At 31.6% G+C, this 20,263-nt stretch overlaps 1 protein-coding gene across 1 annotated transcript in view; it reads left to right on the plus strand.

The window, feature by feature from the left end:
* The first annotated feature begins 377 nt into the window (after positions 1–377).
* Positions 378–20,263, plus strand: part of LOC118181163 (RNA demethylase ALKBH5-like) — a 38,812-nt gene continuing 18,926 nt past the window's right edge. Inside the window, exons 1-2 of the mRNA XM_035350237.2 lie at positions 378–924; positions 18,241–18,497. Of these exons, the coding sequence (XP_035206128.1) occupies positions 511–924; positions 18,241–18,497 (671 nt within the window). The 5' untranslated portion in view covers positions 378–510. The remainder of the gene's footprint in view (positions 925–18,240; positions 18,498–20,263) is intronic.

The raw sequence follows: 20,263 nt of genomic DNA on the forward strand, positions 1-20,263 counted from the left end.
GAATTCCACCATTAAATCCCAATTTTATCTAATCATTTCCTGAACATTATCCTGTATATAAATTGACTTCGTCTTTGTAACCGATAATTATTACTTGCAAATTATTCTCTTGCTGGTGAACAATTGACAACCCTTTCTATTGCTGAGTTAGGGTTAACAATCTTCGCTCTCGCTACCGCCTACCTTACGGAAATCGGCGTAAAATGCTGGTACCTGGGCTGATTGTGCGCATGCGCGAACGTAGGTGGTGTGAATAGCCTGTTAGCTACAGGCTATTCACACCACCTACGTCGGCTATTCGCACCGTCTAACACTAACAGGCTATTCGCACCGTCGTCACTGCGGGTGCGAATAGCATCGGCCCCTTAAACTTAGGTAGCACAAAGCGGGATTTTGGAGCGACAAAATGGAGGAGTAAGCACGTGCGCAACTCAACTCCTTTTTATTTGTAGCGGAAGTTTCTCGACGTAGAAATAAATCAAAACACATCGAAGCAGTTTGGTAGTAAACATGGCAGCAGAATATGGGGATTTACGTAGGAAATTGCAATTAACTCAAGACACGAACTGCAATAATACACGTAATGCAATGAAAGAGAAACAAATAGAAAGAAGAAGTTATTATGACAGAGAAGCAGACTCCTATCTTGATACTCTGAGAAAACTGCATGAAGGTATCCAGCAAAGAAGGCTGTTTTCAGACGAAGAAAGCAAGGCAATTGAGGATAAAATTGATGAAGTTGTGGCTATAGGAGAAAAAGGCTTATATAAAAAGCATACAGTTGATAGGGCTCCGCTGAGGAACAAATACTTCTTCGGCGAAGGATATACCTATGGTTCCCAGTTATTACGTAAAGGTCCGGGAATGGAAAAGCTATATCCCAGAGGCGAAGTTGATGAGATACCCAGCTGGGTTCATGACCTGGTGAGAACATTTTATTATCTTTTGCATTAGTAAATATTACTTAGAATTGTTCATTTTTTTTTAAAGTAAATGTAACTGCATTATCTAGACAGTTTAACTCTGCTAACATCGCAAAACTAGTAAAAGAGTGTGTGTTAATAATGATATAGAACTTAAAGATATTATAGTTGATAGTGTTAAATTTACCTATAGCAAATGATTAAAAGATTCTCTGCAAAATTTCTTGCTGTATTGATGCCTGTCTGTTGTAATGTAAGTAAACTTTGATACATTTGTAAAGACCTAAGTTTAATAGTATTGATAAAATAGACTGAGTTATAGAAGTTGAGTATATTTTGCTTAGGTAGTATGGTTTATTTAGCAAGACAGATTATCAGGAATATTTTCGGCAAATTTCGTATTGTATGTTTTATATGTTCATGTAGTATGTTATAAATGAGTTTTCTGTATATTATTCTGTATTTTCTTGATATGTTCTGGCATTATATTCTGTTTTCAAACTAGGACAAATTAAGATTTGTATCGGCATTACATTAATACAAAAACTATGCATTTTAAGGAAAGCAGGTATGGTATTCTTCACTTTATACAGTGTAGATTTTCTGTAAATCTGGTAGTAACAGGCTGAATATTTCAACCTTTGGAAAAATACTTTTGTTTCATAGGAAAAAAAGAAAAAGGATTTTTCTTTAAAATGAGTGTTTTATGAGTGGCCAAGAGGTTAAGGACATTGAATGCTAGGAGCTAAACATGATTTCAGTGTCGGGTGAATAGGCTAGTTGAGTGGTTGGTTTGTATGACTTTCCCCATTTAATGTAAATATGAACCAGTTTCCCTCAGAATGCCTTCGCTTAGACGGATAGCGCTTGTATGCTTTGCCCTATTCACATAACCTAACATTTAAAATATATCGAAGTTTTTCTGTAAAACTAATAATCAAAGCAAAGTTTTGTCTAATTGAATTCTTAGGCTTTCTGAGGCAAGTTTAAGAAGAACATGTCAACTTGTGCTATAATCAAGTAATTTGTTAATTAGGAGTTAATTGTAAAATTTAAGGAAATTAACTGCTGATTTTAGGGAAATGTTATGGGTAATCCTGCAATTGATTAATATGTTTATTAAAGTACTAGAAGCTTTAAAACATTAACCTTTCAGCTTGTTGTCATTATGACTATGCACTAGAAGGAAGCTGTCAGTATTTTCGATTGATTATTTTTGATTTGGCAGTATTTTGAACGGAAAAGTCCGAGTGCACAAATGATACACATGCACTAGACTGGCAAAAATCAGTCATCGGATTTTAACATCTGAAGCAGACTTTAAAATTATTCACCCATAATTTTTTTTTGTTTGTTTGCAGTTTCTTTTAATACTGAATTTGGTTGATCTTTACATTATGGTAACTTGGTGATTTTTTGGCGAAAATTTGGCAACCAACTCTCTTACAGCAACCCTCTATTTTTTTTCCCCGCCGCCATTTTGTCTTCACGAAGTAAAGACATGTTTCTTTTCTTATTTACTGAACACTTCTTCCAACAATCTACTAGCCGAATTACACTTATGCTAGAAATTTTATCAAACAAAACTGCTTAATCATGACAAATATTCACTGCAAAATTGGGAAAAAGTGCACAATACCATACTCCTTACGCGTTTTTCAAAATAACACATACACATAAACCATGTACACGCCGACTTATTTTTACTTTAAAAAACATCCCAGAATTGCACAAAAATGGCATTGCGCACCCTCTTCACTATATCCATGTACACTGCTTTTTTCTCATAAATTAGAAAAATTTCACGAAAATACATGACAATTTTCTCAATCTTTAAACCCGGTAAAAAGAACATATATGAAATTACCTGATCGCGAAAAAGTATTTACCCTTTCCAAATATGAACATTTCCACATATAAAATAAATAAAATATCCAAAAACTTTTACCTCTAAATCATCTATTACATTATACACGTCACCAATGAATTCATACCGCAAGCATTACAAATACTTAGTATCAAATATTTAAATTATTTCCATGCACGTTTATTTCAACTTAAACGTATACCAAATTCCTACAAACATAAAATTCACAAAATAACTATCATTTAATTAAAATATCACTAAACCATGTACACGTCGACTTATTTTTACTTAAAAAAACATCCCAGAATTGCACAAAAATGGCATTGCGCACACTCTTCACTATATCCATGTACACTGCTTTTTTCTCATAAATTAGAAAAATTTCACGAAAATACATGGCAATTTTCTCAATCTTTAAACCCGGTAAAAAGAACATATATGACATTACCTGATCGTGAAAAAGTATTTACCCTTTACAAATGTGAACATTTCCACATATAAAATAAATAAAGTATCCAAAAACTTTTACCTCTAAGTCATCTATTACATTATACTTGTCACCAACGAATTCATACCGCAAGCATTACAAATACTTAGTATCAAATATTTAAATTATTTCCATGCACGTTTATTTCAACTTAAATGTATACCAAATTCCTACAAACATAAAATTCACAAAATAACTATCATTTCATTAAAATAGAATTAAATTCAAAAACACTCCTTAAAATATAAATGAGCACATACTATAAATTAATAAAAATTACCTTACAATCCTAATTACTTTATACTAAATCATTGCTAATAACAATTTTCCCAATAATACCAAATTCCTTTCCACCTTACATTTAGAACAATGCATAAAAATAATATCCTCAAATAATTAAAAATACTAACTTACCTAATCTTCTTCAAAATCTTGATTACGTGGCGGATACACTTTTCTAATTCATTCAATAAAATTATTAAAAGATTTTTTCTGCGAATTATTCCTCCATACTTCCTCCGCTAAATAAAAAGCAAACTTCTCTTTATCACAATGCCTAAATACCCATTTCGAATTCACTTTAGTTAGGGCCATGGGATCCAAAAATTAAACAACACTGTTTCACACAACACAGAATAAAGCTAAATACAAAATTTCCACATTTTTTCCCGATTTCCCCCCTTTTCCGATTAAAGAACCGTAATTCGTCCATTAATATCACATGACATATCCCATGATCTCTCATTTCCCTCACGCAAAATAATACGTAATCGGAACTGAGTACTGCTCACATTATTACCAAAGTCCCAGGTAGTAACCTTTATCGCCTCCAAAAATGTTGCCAAACTACCAGTTACCATATTGTAAAGATCAACCCTGAATTTAATATATTTTATACCTTTTTGTACCGTTTACATGAAGCTAATGTCTCACTCTTCTTATCCTTGATATAACTTTGTAGATCTTATGGTAATATATATATATGATGATGCTTAGTACGTTTTTAATGAGAAAAATTTAGTTTCAGTAAACAAATTACCATTTACTTCAGCAAAAAATTTAAAAAAAAAAAAAAAAAGTACAGTTTCTTTTTATCAATTGTGCAATTTTTGTGGTGTTTATAATTAAGTTTCTGCAAATTTATCAGATTTTTATACTATTATGTATCATGAGTATTAGATTAAATTTGATGAACTTTTTTTCCTCAGTAGTTTATTTCTACCACTATTTACTTTACGTCCATTGTCATATGTATGTTTCAAAGATAACCGTAATGTTCTTATATGTACGTCAGCAGTAGACCATGCATGCAGTACTAAATCCAAGATCCAGCCTCATCAGGACTTCAATGATTCCAGATTTGGAATTTTTTCGGTTATTAGATCATTAATTTAAGTCTGGTAAGATGACATATAAATATTTAAACTAAAGATATGAAAGTGATTTATGAAAATATTAAAGGGAATCAAAATTTACAAATAAATAAATAACGTTATTAAGCATTTCTTTCAATGTAAATTGTTTAATTTGCTTCATTTTTTTTTTTTTTTTTTTTTTTTCCCGCACAGATACTTTCTCTTTAGTTCCAAAGATAGAGTTAATTTCTTATTTAGTTACAAATTTCCATTGTTCAAATCCTGTAATTGCTGCGTCAAGAATTCTTACTAAATACTCATATGAACTTTTTTCGTTTTCAACAGCCTCTTTGTCTTTTCCTTCACTGTTAGTAGCAATGTTTTCTAGATTTAGAATCTTAATACGGATTTTGTCGTCCGTTAGTTGATTGATGATCTAGGCATTGTCATCTCATTGAAAAATGGTAAAAGTTTACAGAAGAGTATCCTTTGTATTTTTAGTGATTTTTATAATGCCAAGAATAGTGCCAAAAAGCAGCATTTCCAAGATGGCTGTCATCCAAAACAGTGCTGAAGTTGCAAAAACAACAAAAGTACTCCCCTTGTGCGTTCTTGTCTACATTTCATTGTGTCAGCGTCGAATGACTGCTGAACACACAATAATGCAAATCATGTAGTCCTAGAATTGATTCTCTTCCTTCTGATCCCAGTATTAGCAATGTCACATAAACACTGCAAAGTAAGAATACTAAATATCATCCAACAACTGCCGAAGATCCCACTTGTGAAAACTTGCACTAAATGTGGCTCCGTATGCCCTCAGTGGTGTTGGTATGAGTGTCAGTTTTGAATGCCCTTTCTTGTGACAAACCCACCCATAGCTATCCAATTGATTCTTAAGCTTGACCAGATGCATATGTTTCATACAACTTGAAATTCATCGTGAGAACTAATTCAATCTTCATTCATATACCAATCATTTATAGCTTTCGTACACTTTTTCTGTAAATCATGAAAAAAGAATATTAATCTTTCTAAACATACTTCTTTGTGAAAATGATGAGACTGTAATTAATTAGAACCAGCCAGCCAATGAAAACCAAAGGTTAATGGCAATTAAAATTGTAATAATTCAAAATGCGAGATTTGTGGCATGTGATACACGTACTTCATTTCACTTAGCCCTCAATCACTAAAGTAAGACGTTCTAATTAGATTAAACTTAAGAAAAACATTGGCATATAACAAAAAAAAAAAAAAAAAATGTTGTTATAACATTGGGCAAACATAGCTGATTCTGGGTTACCAAAAATCTGGTAAAAGGTATAAGTATATTTGTTGCCAGATCAAAGGGCATCCTTTTCTACACTAGAATCTGCAAAACTTCTTTTCATCTTCATGTATTACCACTTCTCTCCATTTCTTCACAAATTCTATTTATTGGAAAATTTTACTTTTTGTTTGTGATAACTGAAAACCTTCAAATTTACTACTATCATCATAAAGCTTGCCTGATATCCACTATACGTTGTTAGTAATTTGTCAAAAGATCGAAGATTAAAAACATGTTGTTCTACTAAATTTTGTCGTGCTTCTATCGCACACTGATGAAATAAAGCTTGAATTATGTTCATTTAATTATTTATTATATTTATAACTATTTTCTGCATATTTTTAAGGCTGAGTTTCGAATAAATCAATTCACAAATATACTTAAGGCTTATCCAAGGCTGGCATTAGACATTTTGGTAAAAATATATTTCACAGTGCTCCTTGGCGATTGGCCAGTAAGGCACAATTTCAAGATGGCCATGACACAAAACAAAATAACTTTCAAAGAATTGCACAAACTCACTGTCCATGTATACATCAATCTATTTTTACTTAAAAAAAATCTGAGAATTTGACAGATTCGGCATTGCGCACTCCGTTTGTACATGTACACATTGATCTATTGTTAAAAAAATCAGAATAATGACGTCATATAATGCTAAAACAAAGTTACTCACACGAAAATTTGTAACTAATCGAAGCTTAATAAACTGCATTTTAACCAGTTCACTGTTTGCCCCAAAAGAGATGCGGTCACAAGAAATGCATACTCGTCTGTTAGTAACGGCTGACTCTCATTGGGGTAAAATGTGGGCTAGACCGTAAACTCTTGAGACACATTCGTCGCAGCATGTTTCTCCAGCCACCCCAGAATGAGTCGAAAAGGGGTGATTGATAGGTTATTAGTCGCACTTATCTTCTCGGCGGTGTTGCATTAGGATCGCAGCAGGTCTTTTTTTCAGGAAATAAAAGATGGGACATGACTTTCGTCGAGTTGATACCCCTTCAACATATCTTATGAGATCCACAACAGCTTTCTCCCTTCTATTAATGAATGAAGAAATTTGAAGGCTTTAAATGCTATCCTTTCAATTCCTAACGATTCCCTGACAGTATGATCTGTATTTTATTCTCTGAACTATGAATTGAATTGGAATGTTATACCTAATATATGCATTTTCTTTTATCCCTTTACTTACTCAGATGGAAATATTATTCGCATTAAATCTCATTGTGACTACGTTGCACCAATTATTGAATGTCATTGTTGAACTGAAATTTTCTGAACTGAAAAGTTGCATTTCATTTTTCAGAACTTGAACTATTAATGTTTATTTTAAGTTTTTAATCGATACCTTTCTATTTTATTTAAAATCTCATTAATTGAGAATGCTACAGCGTTAAAAATTTTGGAATTTTAAAAGAATAGCTAGTAATATGTGAAATTTGTATTGATGTATTGTTTCTTTTAGTTCCTTTCTAAATGTATAGTTACATGTTGTGCAAAACATTTTCAATAATAGGAACTTAACTGGTTTGAGAATAGTTGTCTGCCATTTTCTAGAAGAGACAAATTTATATACTAACAAGTGATAGAAATAGCCAGTATTTATTTAAAAAAAATAATGATACAAAATTTTATAACATTTTCATTTATATTATAGAAATCTTAAAAACAATTATCAATCACATTTCATAAACAAACCTCATAATACAGTCAAAAGTCGTTAATTTGGACACCCATAATCTGGAATGATCTATAATCCAGACCTCAAAGCTACAAACGGTTGATCTTTAAATTATGGTAACTTGGCGTTTTTTTGGCGAAAATTTGGCGACCAACTCTCCTACAGCAACACTCTATTTTTTTCCCCGCCGCCATTTTGTCTTCACGAAGTAAAGACATGTTTCTTTTCTTTTTATCTACTGAACACTTCTTCCAACAATCTACTAGCCGAATTACACTTATGCTAGAAATTTTATCTAACAAAACTGCTTAATCATGACAAATATTCACTGCAAAATTGGGAAAAAGTGCACAATACCATACTCCTTACGCGTTTTTCAAAATAACACATACACATAAACCATGTACACGCCGACTTATTTTTACTTAAAAAAACATCCCAGAATTGCACAAAAATGGCATTGCGCACACTCTTCACTATATCCATGTACACTGCTTTTTTCTCATAAATTAGAAAAATTTCACGAAAATACATGACAATTTTCTCAATCTTTAAACCCGGTAAAAAGAACATATATGAAATTACCTGATCGCGAAAAAGTATTTACCCTTTACAAATATGAACATTTCCATATATAAAATAAATAAAATATCCAAAAACTTTTACCTCTAAATCATCTATTACATTATACACGTCACCAACGAATTCATACCACAAGCATTACAAATACTTAGTATCAAATATTTAAATTATTTCCATGCACGTTTACTTCAACTTAAACGTATACCAAATTCCTACATACATAAAATTCACAAAATAACTATCATTTAATTAAAATATCACTAAACCATGTACACGTCGACTTATTTTTACTTAAAAAAACATCCCAGAATTGCGCAAAAATGGCATTGCGCACACTCTTCACTATATCCATCGTACACTGCTTTTTTCTCATAAATTAGAAAAATTTCACGAAAATACATGACAATTTTCTCAATCTTTAAACCCGGTAAAAAGAACATATATGAAATTACCTGATCGCGAAAAAGTATTTACCCTTTCCAAATATGAACATTTCCACATATAAAATAAATAAAATATCCAAAAACTTTTACCTCTAAATCATCTATTACATTATACACGTCACCAATGAATTCATACCGCAAGCATTACAAATACTTAGTATCAAATATTTAAATTATTTCCATGCACATTTACTTCAACTTAAACGTATACAAAATTCCTACAAACATAAAATTCACAAAATAACTAAAAATAACTATCATTTAATTAAAATATAATTAAATTCAAAAACAAAATGAGTAATTATACTTACTTAAAATATAAATGAGCACATACATTAAATTAATAAAAATTACCTTACAATCCTAATTACTTTAAAATAAATCATTGCTAATAACAATTTTCCCAATAATACCAAATTCCTTTACTTCCACCTTACATTTAGAACAATGCATAAAAATAATATCCTCAAGTAATTAAAAATACTAACTTACCTCATCTTCTTCAGAATCTTGATTACGTGTCCGATAAACTTTTCTTTAGTTACGGCCATGGGATCCAAAAATTCACGAACACTGTTTCACACAACACAGAATAAACCAAATACAAAATTTCCAGATTTTTTCCCGATTTCCCCCCTTTTCCGATTAAAGAACCGTAATTCGTCCATTAATATCACGTGACATATCCCATGATCTCTCATTTCCCTCACACAAAATAATGCGTAATCGGAACTGAGTACTGCTCACATTATTACCAAAGTTCCAGGTAGTAACCTTTATCGCCTCCAAAATGTCGCCAAACTACCAGTTACCATATTGTAAAGATCAACCCTACAAACTTTCTGCGCATGCATTGCATTAACGCGTGCACATAGTCGTTTACGTGTGCGTGTAAGACCTTTACGGCTGCAAATATGAGTGTGCGCGTGCGCATAAAACGTTTATGCATGCGCGTTTAATGCATAACGGACGGTATAAGCTAAGCTAAAATTATCTGATTCAGTTAATGTTGCAGATTGCATTGTTCCTTAATTTTCGAATTTGATCCGCCTTATTATTTTTTGCAGACTGTTAGAGCAATTTTATAAAAGTAAGCTTGAACTTTCGATTGTATGAAATAGAATTTCCGATATATATTTGCTAATATGTAAAGGATCTAAAGCGAAAGTATGTTTCAAAATTCGAAATCTGTTTATCAATTTCACGCTGCTCGGCGGGGGGAACGCCGCGGCGCGCAATGAATTTGGAAGTTCATCTGTCAGCACTATCCTTATCTTCAGGACAGATGTTTTTATTTTATTTGGTTTATAATTCCTTACTGAATTTAGTATTTCATCTCGATGTACTCCGTCTTTAATATGATTTAAAACAAGTTCCTCGTCATTATAATTTGCTTCCGATACTGAAGAAAGTGACAGAGGTTATTGAAAATGAAAAAATTTCGATTGACAAATTAGTTGGTATTCTCGACACACCAATTATAGGACTTGAACAGCAGAACTTTGTAACTAAACAAGAAATTATGTCTGTTTAATAGAATTAAAGAGAAAGTATCACATGAAACGAAGCAACTTAAACAACTTACATTGAAAGAAATATTTGATAAAGTAAACAAATAAATATTAAGCTTTTTCTTTTTGTAAATTTTGATACCCTTTAGATCATAATTGTTTTTTATTTCATAAATTACGGTTTCATATTTTTAATTTTGTAATTTCTGCATGCCATCTTACCAGATTTAAACTGATGATCAATATTCCGGAAGTCCCGATGAGTCCGGATTAACGACTTTTGACTGTATATCTTTATATTACAAAAATTTATTTTGCAAATGCAATTTTAATTTCTTGAAGTAGAACTACTTGTACTTTCATTTTAAAGTTGTATAGAAATATGTAAATAAGAATAAAGTTCTGCTGTTTTACAATTTATAACTTGTTATACATTGTTTCCGTTATTTATTTAACACTTACAGACTTATGTTAACAGTTAAAATTTAGTATTCACAAATTTAATGTATTTAAATTCTAAATACAAAATGGAAACTCGATTTTAAATACTATAATTTAACCCTTTGAGGGGCGGTATATAAAATAATTTAAACTGTGGTAAAATTTTGCATGAACTATAACTTATGGACCCTAAGGACACAAAATTGAGACTTAAAAAAATTCTAGAGCGAAATCCTGAATTTTGAGAGCCGGTATCCCTCTAGGACATTTTTTTCCAGGTAGCTGCCAACTGTTAATCTTTGTTTTTTAAATTAATTTTGGGTACTTTTGATGTGCGTCTGTAGTGATGAGTGCTTGAATATAGTTATGTAAGTCTAAAGACATAATTTTCTTAAATTTCTGCAGAAATTTAAAATTTAAAAATAAAATTTATATTTTTATGCACTTTGATGATGCAACCCAGCTGAACATACTTATGGGTAAAAAGCTTTTCAACTTGATTTAAATTCAATATTATTTTATAAAAAAAAATTAGCAAATATAACACTGCATGTGTAAATCATATCATTCTGTAACTGAACTAGTATAATATTACAAGCAGATATAACTCAGCCGAAAATTTAAAAAAATTGAAAAATGAAGCACTACGACCGACTCAGCTGAGAAAGTATGTTGCATTTTTGAAGTTGTATTTTATGCTTTAGATAATATGGGAAATAAACCATGCTTCATACTATGATACGAAGAATTGCCCCCCCCCTCCACGCACACACACTTTAGATCATGGAGGACCGTAAGGGTCCCTTTTTTATTTTTTGTAAATATAGGTTGTAATATATCTTTTTGTTCAGGAAGAAACACCGTTAAACAATTTTATTATTTGATACACCTCAAAGCTCTTATTCTGATTTTCAACCCCTTTGGCTTCATAGGGGATCCTTTTCAACTTTTGGATAAATTTTAGTTTGCATCTAAAAAGGGGCTTAGAAGTATTTTTCCTCCTTTCACCAACTGTGAAAATATATTTCCGAAACAACCTATTTGTATCAACCAGAGCGCGAATTTCTCTAGTTGTTCATCTGAAATTAACAAAGAATTAAAAAAGAATTTCCCTAAAGAATAAAAGCATGCTTTCAAATCAGCAGTTTTTGTGATTACACTATGAGATGGACCTTAAGTACATTTCCATTTTAAGTGAGCTTTCCCTTTGTGTGATCTTATCACACTTCACAAAGGGAAGAAGGTCTGGCTCCGGAAAGACAAATTGGTTGTCAATCACCTCTTTTCATTTTCTTATATTCTAGGATTTTGGAAAACAGGAAGCAACAGGTGTCTTTTGGGGGCTAGCATGCCACGTTTAACCCCCACAATTGTGTGAAGTTTTGACCCCAGACGGCAATTTTGAAATCGATGAGTCTTTCTCTTGGGAAAGGGATAAGTGCTGAAATAAAAATTTTGGCTAAACACAGATGAATGAAACTTGAGCTGAGTACACAAAGAATAAATGAAACTAATATACAGTCAAAAGTCGTTAATTCGGACACCCATAATTCGGAATGATCTATAATCCGGACCTCAAAACTAAAAACTTTCTGCGCATGCGCCGCGTTGACGCGTGCGCGTAAGACCTTTTACGACTGCGCATATGAGTGTGCGCAAGTGCAGAATACGTTTTCGCGTGCGCGTTTTATGTATAATGGACGTATAAGCTAAAATTATCTAATTATCTATTTCAGTTAATGTTGATGATTGCGTGGTTCCTTAATTTTCGAATTGGATCCGGCTTATTATTTTTTGCAGACTGTAAGAGCAATTTTATAAAAGTAAGCTTAAACTTTCGATTATATCAAATAGAATTTCCGATATATATTTGTTAATATGTAAAGGATCTAAAGCGAAAGTATGTTTTGAAATCCGAAATCTGTTTATCAATTTCACGCTGCTCGGTGGGAGGATCGCCGCGGCGGACGCGTAATGAATTGGAAGTTGATCTGTCAACACTATCCTTATCTTCAGCGCAGATGTTTTTATTTTATTTGGCTTATAATTCCTTACCAAATGTAGTATTTCATCTCGATATGCTCCGTCTTTGATATGATTTAAAACAAGTTCCTCGTCATTAAAATTCGCTTTCGATAGCGAAGAAAGTGACAGAGGTTATTGAAAACGAAAAAATTTCGATTGACAAATTAATCGGTGTTCTAGACACAGCAGTTATAGGACTTGAATAGCGGAACTTTGTAACTGAACAAGAAATTATGTCTGTTTAATAGAATTAAAGAGAAAGTATTATCATATGAAACGAAGCAAAACTTAAACAACTTACATTGAAAGAAATGTTTAATAAAGTAAACAAATAAATATTAAGCTTTTTCTTTTTGCAAATTTTGATACCCTTTAGATCATAATTGTTCTTTATTTCATAAATTACGTTTCATATTTTTAATTTTAGAATTTCTGCATGCCATCTTACGAGATTTAAACTGATGATCTATAATTCGGAAAAATCGATAATCCGGAATCGCCGAAGTCCCGACGAGTCCGGATTAACGACTTTTGACTGTACTTGTATTCAGTCCTAGCGCAGGGTCAGAAAACTCCCCATTTCTCCATGAACATAATATTTAATCCTAAACAACTTATAAGTTAATCATGAAATATTATTACATCATAAACTGTTATAATAATAAAGAAATTCTGTCACGTCACAGAGTAGAAAAGGAGAAGACTGGTGCTGCCATCTATTGGCGTGGTACCCTCAGTGTGGGCGCATACCGGTTTTAAAATCATATAAATAATATGCTGTTAATTATCACTTCTGACTGAAATGAAGTAAATATATAAGATTCAGCATGTGTACGTCATATATTTGCAGATTTTGAATTTTTTCTTTCCCTCCAATAGAATTTATCAATCTTCCAACATGATACCTTGGAACGATGTATATTAATTTCATAACTGTAAAATATTGAGCATTCATAGGGTGATGTTGCCATTTAGAATTGAAAGAAAATACTAGACACTTACGATTATAGCTTTTGGTGTAGAAAAATTAGCATTTTTTCGGAGGTTTAAAAATTGACAAACAACCGGTATATATTATATACCGGTGCCTTTCAAAGGGTTAAAATATGCGAGTGCTTCATATTTTTAACCTACATGTACCAAAACCTTAGGAAATAAATTTAGCTAAGTATTTAAGTTCGCCTAATTTAAGAACACTGAAATGTGTTTATTAGGATAGTCTTGGAAGACACTATTCTTGAAGCCATTTACTTTTATGAGGCTTGAATAAGAAAACGAAAATATTAACAGAATTATAAAGATAGTTGCAACAATTACAATTTAAAAAATTAAAAATGGTAAAAAATTTGCTGCTTAATTTTATTATGAATAATGTTGAATTTTCAGTCCAGTTTTTAAAAAGGAATTGTCACTTTTCTAGTAATCTATTCAGCAAGAACAACTACAAACGGTTGCTACCACTTTGAAATTGGCACTTCACATAGTTAAAACTTTCTTTGCTGTAAGAAAAGTATAATAAGCTAAAAAAAAAAAAAAAAAAAAACCCTCTAAATTAAATAATTGCAATTTTAAATAAGAACATAAAATAAGCTAAAAGATTTTTTTAACATAAAGAAAATAAATATTTTAATTAAATATATAAAAATATACAGGAAATAATTCAATCACTATTTTTGTTACAGTGCATCAAGAAAATAATAAAACAAAATTCAAGGGTATTTCAAATAGACAATACATACTAGCTAATGCACTTATTTTTACTTTAAATAAAGCTTTTACTTGACACTTAAAAATTGCATTTACAGTGTAATAGATTTGGGGTTAGGTAAAAGAAGTGAGGTCAAAAGGAAAAATATCCGCTCTAAGATTCTTTGTGTTTATGGTCCATAAAACACCCAGTCTGTGTTTTATGGTCCTCGTTAGGGGGTCGTCATTCAGCTTCCTTCAGTATGACAGGTACCTGGTTGAATCTGATTTGAATAAAACTTCTAAACAGGTTTCTCACAGCTGGGGAAAGAAGCACTCTAAGGATAGTTTTAGACACAAAAAGTTTATCTTTGGAGGAGTAAATTGGCATGAAATGTTTGCAAATTTTCAGAACGGTGAACTGGTTAAATCACACAATCAACGAAAAAAATCTGAAAGAGTTTTCAGATTTTACATTACGCCCAAAGCGGCTTTTTTTTTAAATGTTGTGTTACCTGTATTTATTAAATAACATGTTCTTTGCACTTAAACCATAAAATTCCTTTCAACAGCAATATCACAAAATAATTTTAAAATGAACATATATTTAGAATTTCCGATGCGCAGTCTCGCGCACTAGAGATAAATATGTTCCCCCGCAAATACAGTGTTGCCATTCCTCATTTTAAAATCATTGAGTTTCTTAATCAAAAATTCTTTAATGTCTGACAAAATATGAAGTAGATAATAAAACAAGTTCCAAATTAGGGCTTCCAGGTGCCCATATTTACTGGAGGATTATGTTATTAAAAATTTGATGTCTGTATATACCGTTGTTATCACAGTGCGAGAAACATACATGCATTTATGTAGATTCTTCATTATTTAATTTCTTTAAGTATAATACAGGGCTGTAATAGTTGGTAGCAACAGTTTGAAAAGTGGAATCAATGCAGAAAGGGAATCAGTGCAATATGCCAAAATGAAATTAATAACCCTTCTGGGCGTGCTGTGTGGGCTAATAATATAAAAAAGGAAATACATGTTGTCGTTTATATGCACTACAAAAAGGAAATATCAATTTACCATATTTTGAAATTTTTGTGTCTTCAGTCTGTGGCACATAAAATTCCTTAAGAGCAGCCCAAAACTCTAAAATTATCTCAACTAGAATATGCATACTGCCGTCTTCACATAAACTCACAAAAATAAGAGTAAAAAATATCTTCCGTAGTGCCGGACTGTTGGTGGCATTTCTTGCATGAACCTTTCTTGCAACAAACCCATTCAAAGCCATCTGAACAATCTTTATGTTCGACCATACGTATTTCCTTCATACAAACAGATCACTTTTAATGACTAGTAAGTAAACCTTCATTTAAACAAGAGTCAATGAATGCTTTTTTTTTTTTTTCCTTTTGTTCCAAAGCTTATGGAAACTTCACATTAATCTCATCACATACAACCATTTGATGCGGTGTCCAGCACAAAATAAGCCGTGTACTTCCTAGCTGACATCCAATGCAGAAATGAGCCCTTATAAATATTTTCCCATCAATCAAATTCATCGCAATCATGCAACCAGTCACGTCATAAAAGGGTTTCCATAATATTCAACTACTCAGGTTACCATAAATGAAACAACAGCTCGGTGATAATCCAAGGGACACCGTAAAATATAGACTAACCGATATTTTTCAGTCTCTGCAGATCCTAAATTCTAAAATTTTGCCACCCCTTAATTTTGCATCCAGGTGCCTTTCCTAAATTCTAAAAATTTTGTCCCTCCTGATTTCTGCTGCCCGTTGTGGTCGCACCAGGGTGGGCTTAACTGAATAACTTAGCCATTATTTTCAGATCAAACAGCATAATGTGTAATCTTTTGGCTTATGAATATCATTTACAAAATCTGTTTTTTGCATATGGAAAGAAATTTTTCCTCGTAGCACACTTCTTCACAGTGAGTTACAAAATGAAATTAAGTATCGAACTTTCCACATGAAATATAAAATGTATAAGCATATAGCATGAAAAGGGTTTCTTAGAAAGAAAAAAAAAAAAAAAAAAGGAGGGAAGGGATACTGGTGATCCAGAGCTCCAGATTTTAGATCATTCCAGGTATTAGAAGTCCAGATTTCAGTCTTTGTACTATATATCATATCAGTCTGCAAGGACATTTTTAAAATCTGTTGGATCAGCTTATCTTAATTTTTGTTGGGAATTTTTTTCACTTTTATCATGTTAATACCATTTTTGACAACTTGCATTCGTATTTCTCACTGATGTAATATGCTCTGAAAATTTATCAGTATTATGTTTAATTATGTTGTTATTGTATAACAGAGAAAATGTAACTGTAAATCATTTCAAAATAAGCACATATGACAAAAAAGTCAAATATTTTATCAGAGATGAGTATGTGAAGTTTTGTATTATTCAGCATAAAAATTCATTAGGCTGTAAAAAAATAAATAAAAATTAATTATTCAGGTTATCTACTTTTCTTTAAAGAAAGGAAGATTTTAAAAAATGTTCAGATATTTTGCTTTTCAGACCGAAGGGGCTTTGTATCTGAAGGACTATTGTTTTCATTTTGTGATTTTACGTTGGATCACTATAAATGTCTCTTTCACTTTTCAAACTGTTGCCACCAAATGTTAGAGTCCTGCATTATATTTGAAGAGATTAAATAATAAAAAATCTGCATAAATGCATGTATATTTCTCACATTGTGATAAAACAACGGTACACAGAGCCATCAAATTTTGAATGACATAATCCTACTGCAAATATTGGCATGTGGAAGCCTAAATTTGGAATTTGTTTTATTATCGGTTTCATATTTTGTAAAACTTTAACGAATTTTTGAGTAGCAAACTCAATGATTTGAAAGCGAGCAACGGGAACACTCTAAGGGGGGGACCTTTTTATCTCCAGCACGTGGAACTGTATAACTGGAAATTCTAAAGATATGCTCATTTTAAATTGTTTTGCAATATGGTTATTAAATTGAATTTTATATTTTAAGTGCAAAGAACATTTAATAAATAAAGGTAACACACAAGGTTAAAAAAATGTCCCTTTGGGCGTAATGTAAAATCTGAAAGATTTCAAATTTTGTTTCTATTTTAAATATTTTTTTATTAACTGTTTTATTAGTTAGGGTAAACTGCTTGTTTGCATGATACATGCTTACTATTAAATATGCTAGTCTGAATGGAAGGTAATGACATCATATCTGTGATGCAAAATGTCATTGTCAAATTCAGTTATTACTCAGTAAAACAGTCTTTTTGATCTGTAAATTAATGTTCAGATACAAATATGTTTTGGCCACAGGGAACACAATAAATAGTCTTTGGTACTTAAATGGTTAATGATTTCATATTCAGAATTGTGTCCTCATTAACTTTCAGAGAAAACTCAGTAGTCACATCCCTAGTTGCAAATATTTATAGAATTGCTGTGGTTTTGTATGTGTAAATTTGATTCTTATAAAATATTTTTTATTTTTATGAGCAGAACAGTTTTGAGTCATAACCCTCGGATGCCTTGTATGAATGAGGTGACAAATGGCAATTATATAGTAAGTAACTTCTGTGATGTATGGATGATAAGAAAATATAAAAAATGAATCCTAATGAGACTATAATAAAAAATGCAACTTTTTTTGGGGGGGATAAATATTTCCTGCAATCATTTAAAAATGGTCATTTGCTATTCAACATTATTATAAAGCCTTACATTCGTAAAGTGCCAGCTAGCTTACTTTCGTAAAATGTGAGTGTTGGGGCAGTATGAACATCGTTATGTTTCTGTTGCCAGTGTAAAAATTTCAAGAAGCAGTATATTTTCCTATATTTGAACTTATGTGACATTAACTCATATTTTATTTTTCAGGTAATAAAGCCTTTGGTTAAAGCTAAAGTGGTTTCTGAAGGCTTCATCAATAGTGTAGCCATTAATGACTACCAACCTGGAGGGTGCATTGTGTCACATATTGATCCTGCACACATATTTGATCGACCAATAATTTCTGTGTCTTTCATGAGTGACAGTGCTTTAAGTTTTGGCTGTAAATTTAGCTTCAAGCCTATCCGTGTCACAGATCCAGTTTTATGCTTACCAGTATGTAGAGGCTGTGTTACAATTCTAAGGTATTTGCACATATTATTGTTATTATACTAATTATTTGTGCATGTTTTTATTTGAGAAAATTAAAATAGAAGAGCTATATTAAAATAATCATTTAAAGTTTTGCACATAACTTTTAAAAATTTGAAGTGTTGGTACAGTTTAGTATAGATGCTTTTATTGTATGATCAGAAGCAATGTGAGTACGCTAGCGGGAAGAATTTAAAACTGCTATAAAAGGTGTGTTAATTCTGTGTTACTTCTGTTGACTGAATTTTATCTTCATTCTGCTGACTGCAGTCCAAAGAGTTTGGAATACTTTTTTGCTGTTGGGACCAGATTTAGTAATGTATGTGTGTGTATGCACATTTATGCACATACACATGTATGTACATACATGCAAAAATACATGCATACATTTCTGAATCTAGTCCCAATAAGAGAAAAATACCGAATTTAGTTAGTAGCTCAAAAGTTAACATAATCATGTTATCCAGTGGGTTTTACCTTTTCTCTATAGAAATCTGAATTTTTTTTTTTTTTTTTTTTGAAAAGAATATATGGAGGCATTTCAAATTCTAATCTCAAAGACTGTGTGAGTAGCTATATAAAATGTTCATGTATGTAAGGTAGACCATGTCAATAAGCATATGCCAGATTTCGATGCCTAGCATGTGAGTTAGCGAAGAGAAGCAGGGCAGGCTCTGACACAGCTCTATAAAGGCCTAGAAGTAATCAAATGCATCATGTCTAGAATCTAAAAACACTGTTAATGCATGCGTCATTGCAGCCCTCACCTAGAGCTTTAAGGTGTTCATAGTAAATGCACTTTGTAACCACAGGAATTATTGAATAGTTGCTATCAGGGCTGACTGTACATGTTATTAATTTTTTTATTGTATCTATAAAAAGTAGTAACACAAGCTTTTCTTTACCCCGCTTTATATCGTATTTGCTATGCTGCATTTAAATTGATTATTTCCAAATATGGACGATTTTGTATTTCTTGAAGATAAGTCAGATATGACAAAATAAAGATCTTGTGCAAGGTTCAATTTCTTAACTGCAAAATCATTCAGTTGCATATTTTTAATAGTTGTTGCTTTAATTTTTCCAAGTAACATATGAGTTACTTGTAATATCCTATAACCCACAGAATATTTGTTTATGTACTTTGGAAGGGCTGTGTTTAATGCAGCATGTACTTCTAATATTGATTTGTGTTATGATTACCGTTTATTATACGATTCAGATCACGAAAGTGACTAAGAAATTAAAGAAGTAAGGTAATCTTAAAGGAACTCAAAGCAAATGTCATGATTCGATTAAAGCTGCCATCGTGACACAAGTCCATAAACATCTAAAAGTTAATATGAAAAGCCTTAAAAGACACTAGTGATGTATGCAGACAACAACTCAAGATTAAAAATAAACCACAAACAGCCTTTCAAGACAATTAATTTCTTTACAATTGCTAAAAGCTATAATAAATAACTGACATCAGCTCAGATTACAAGAGAGTTTGCTGCAGTTATAGGAATTAGAGTATGTCAATATACTATGAACGACAGGCTACATGCAAAGAAACCTATGATTTATATCAGATTAACTTGGACTGTGAAATGTGGGCAACTGTAGGATTGCAGTTTAACCCATTTCAAAATTTCAAACTCTTTTCAGTAGTATGGTAGTCACTGTAAAGGTCTGAGTATTCAATCAATTTTATTATGGCAGTAGAAAAAGCAAAATATTCTACTGTTTATAGATTCTTTTAATAACTCTTTTATAG

The sequence above is a fragment of the Stegodyphus dumicola genome, chromosome 3 (assembly GCF_044657685.1).
Source record: "Stegodyphus dumicola isolate Sdum_Otavi_A_Nest chromosome 3, ASM4465768v1".
In the NCBI taxonomy this organism is placed as follows: domain Eukaryota; kingdom Metazoa; phylum Arthropoda; class Arachnida; order Araneae; family Eresidae; genus Stegodyphus; species Stegodyphus dumicola.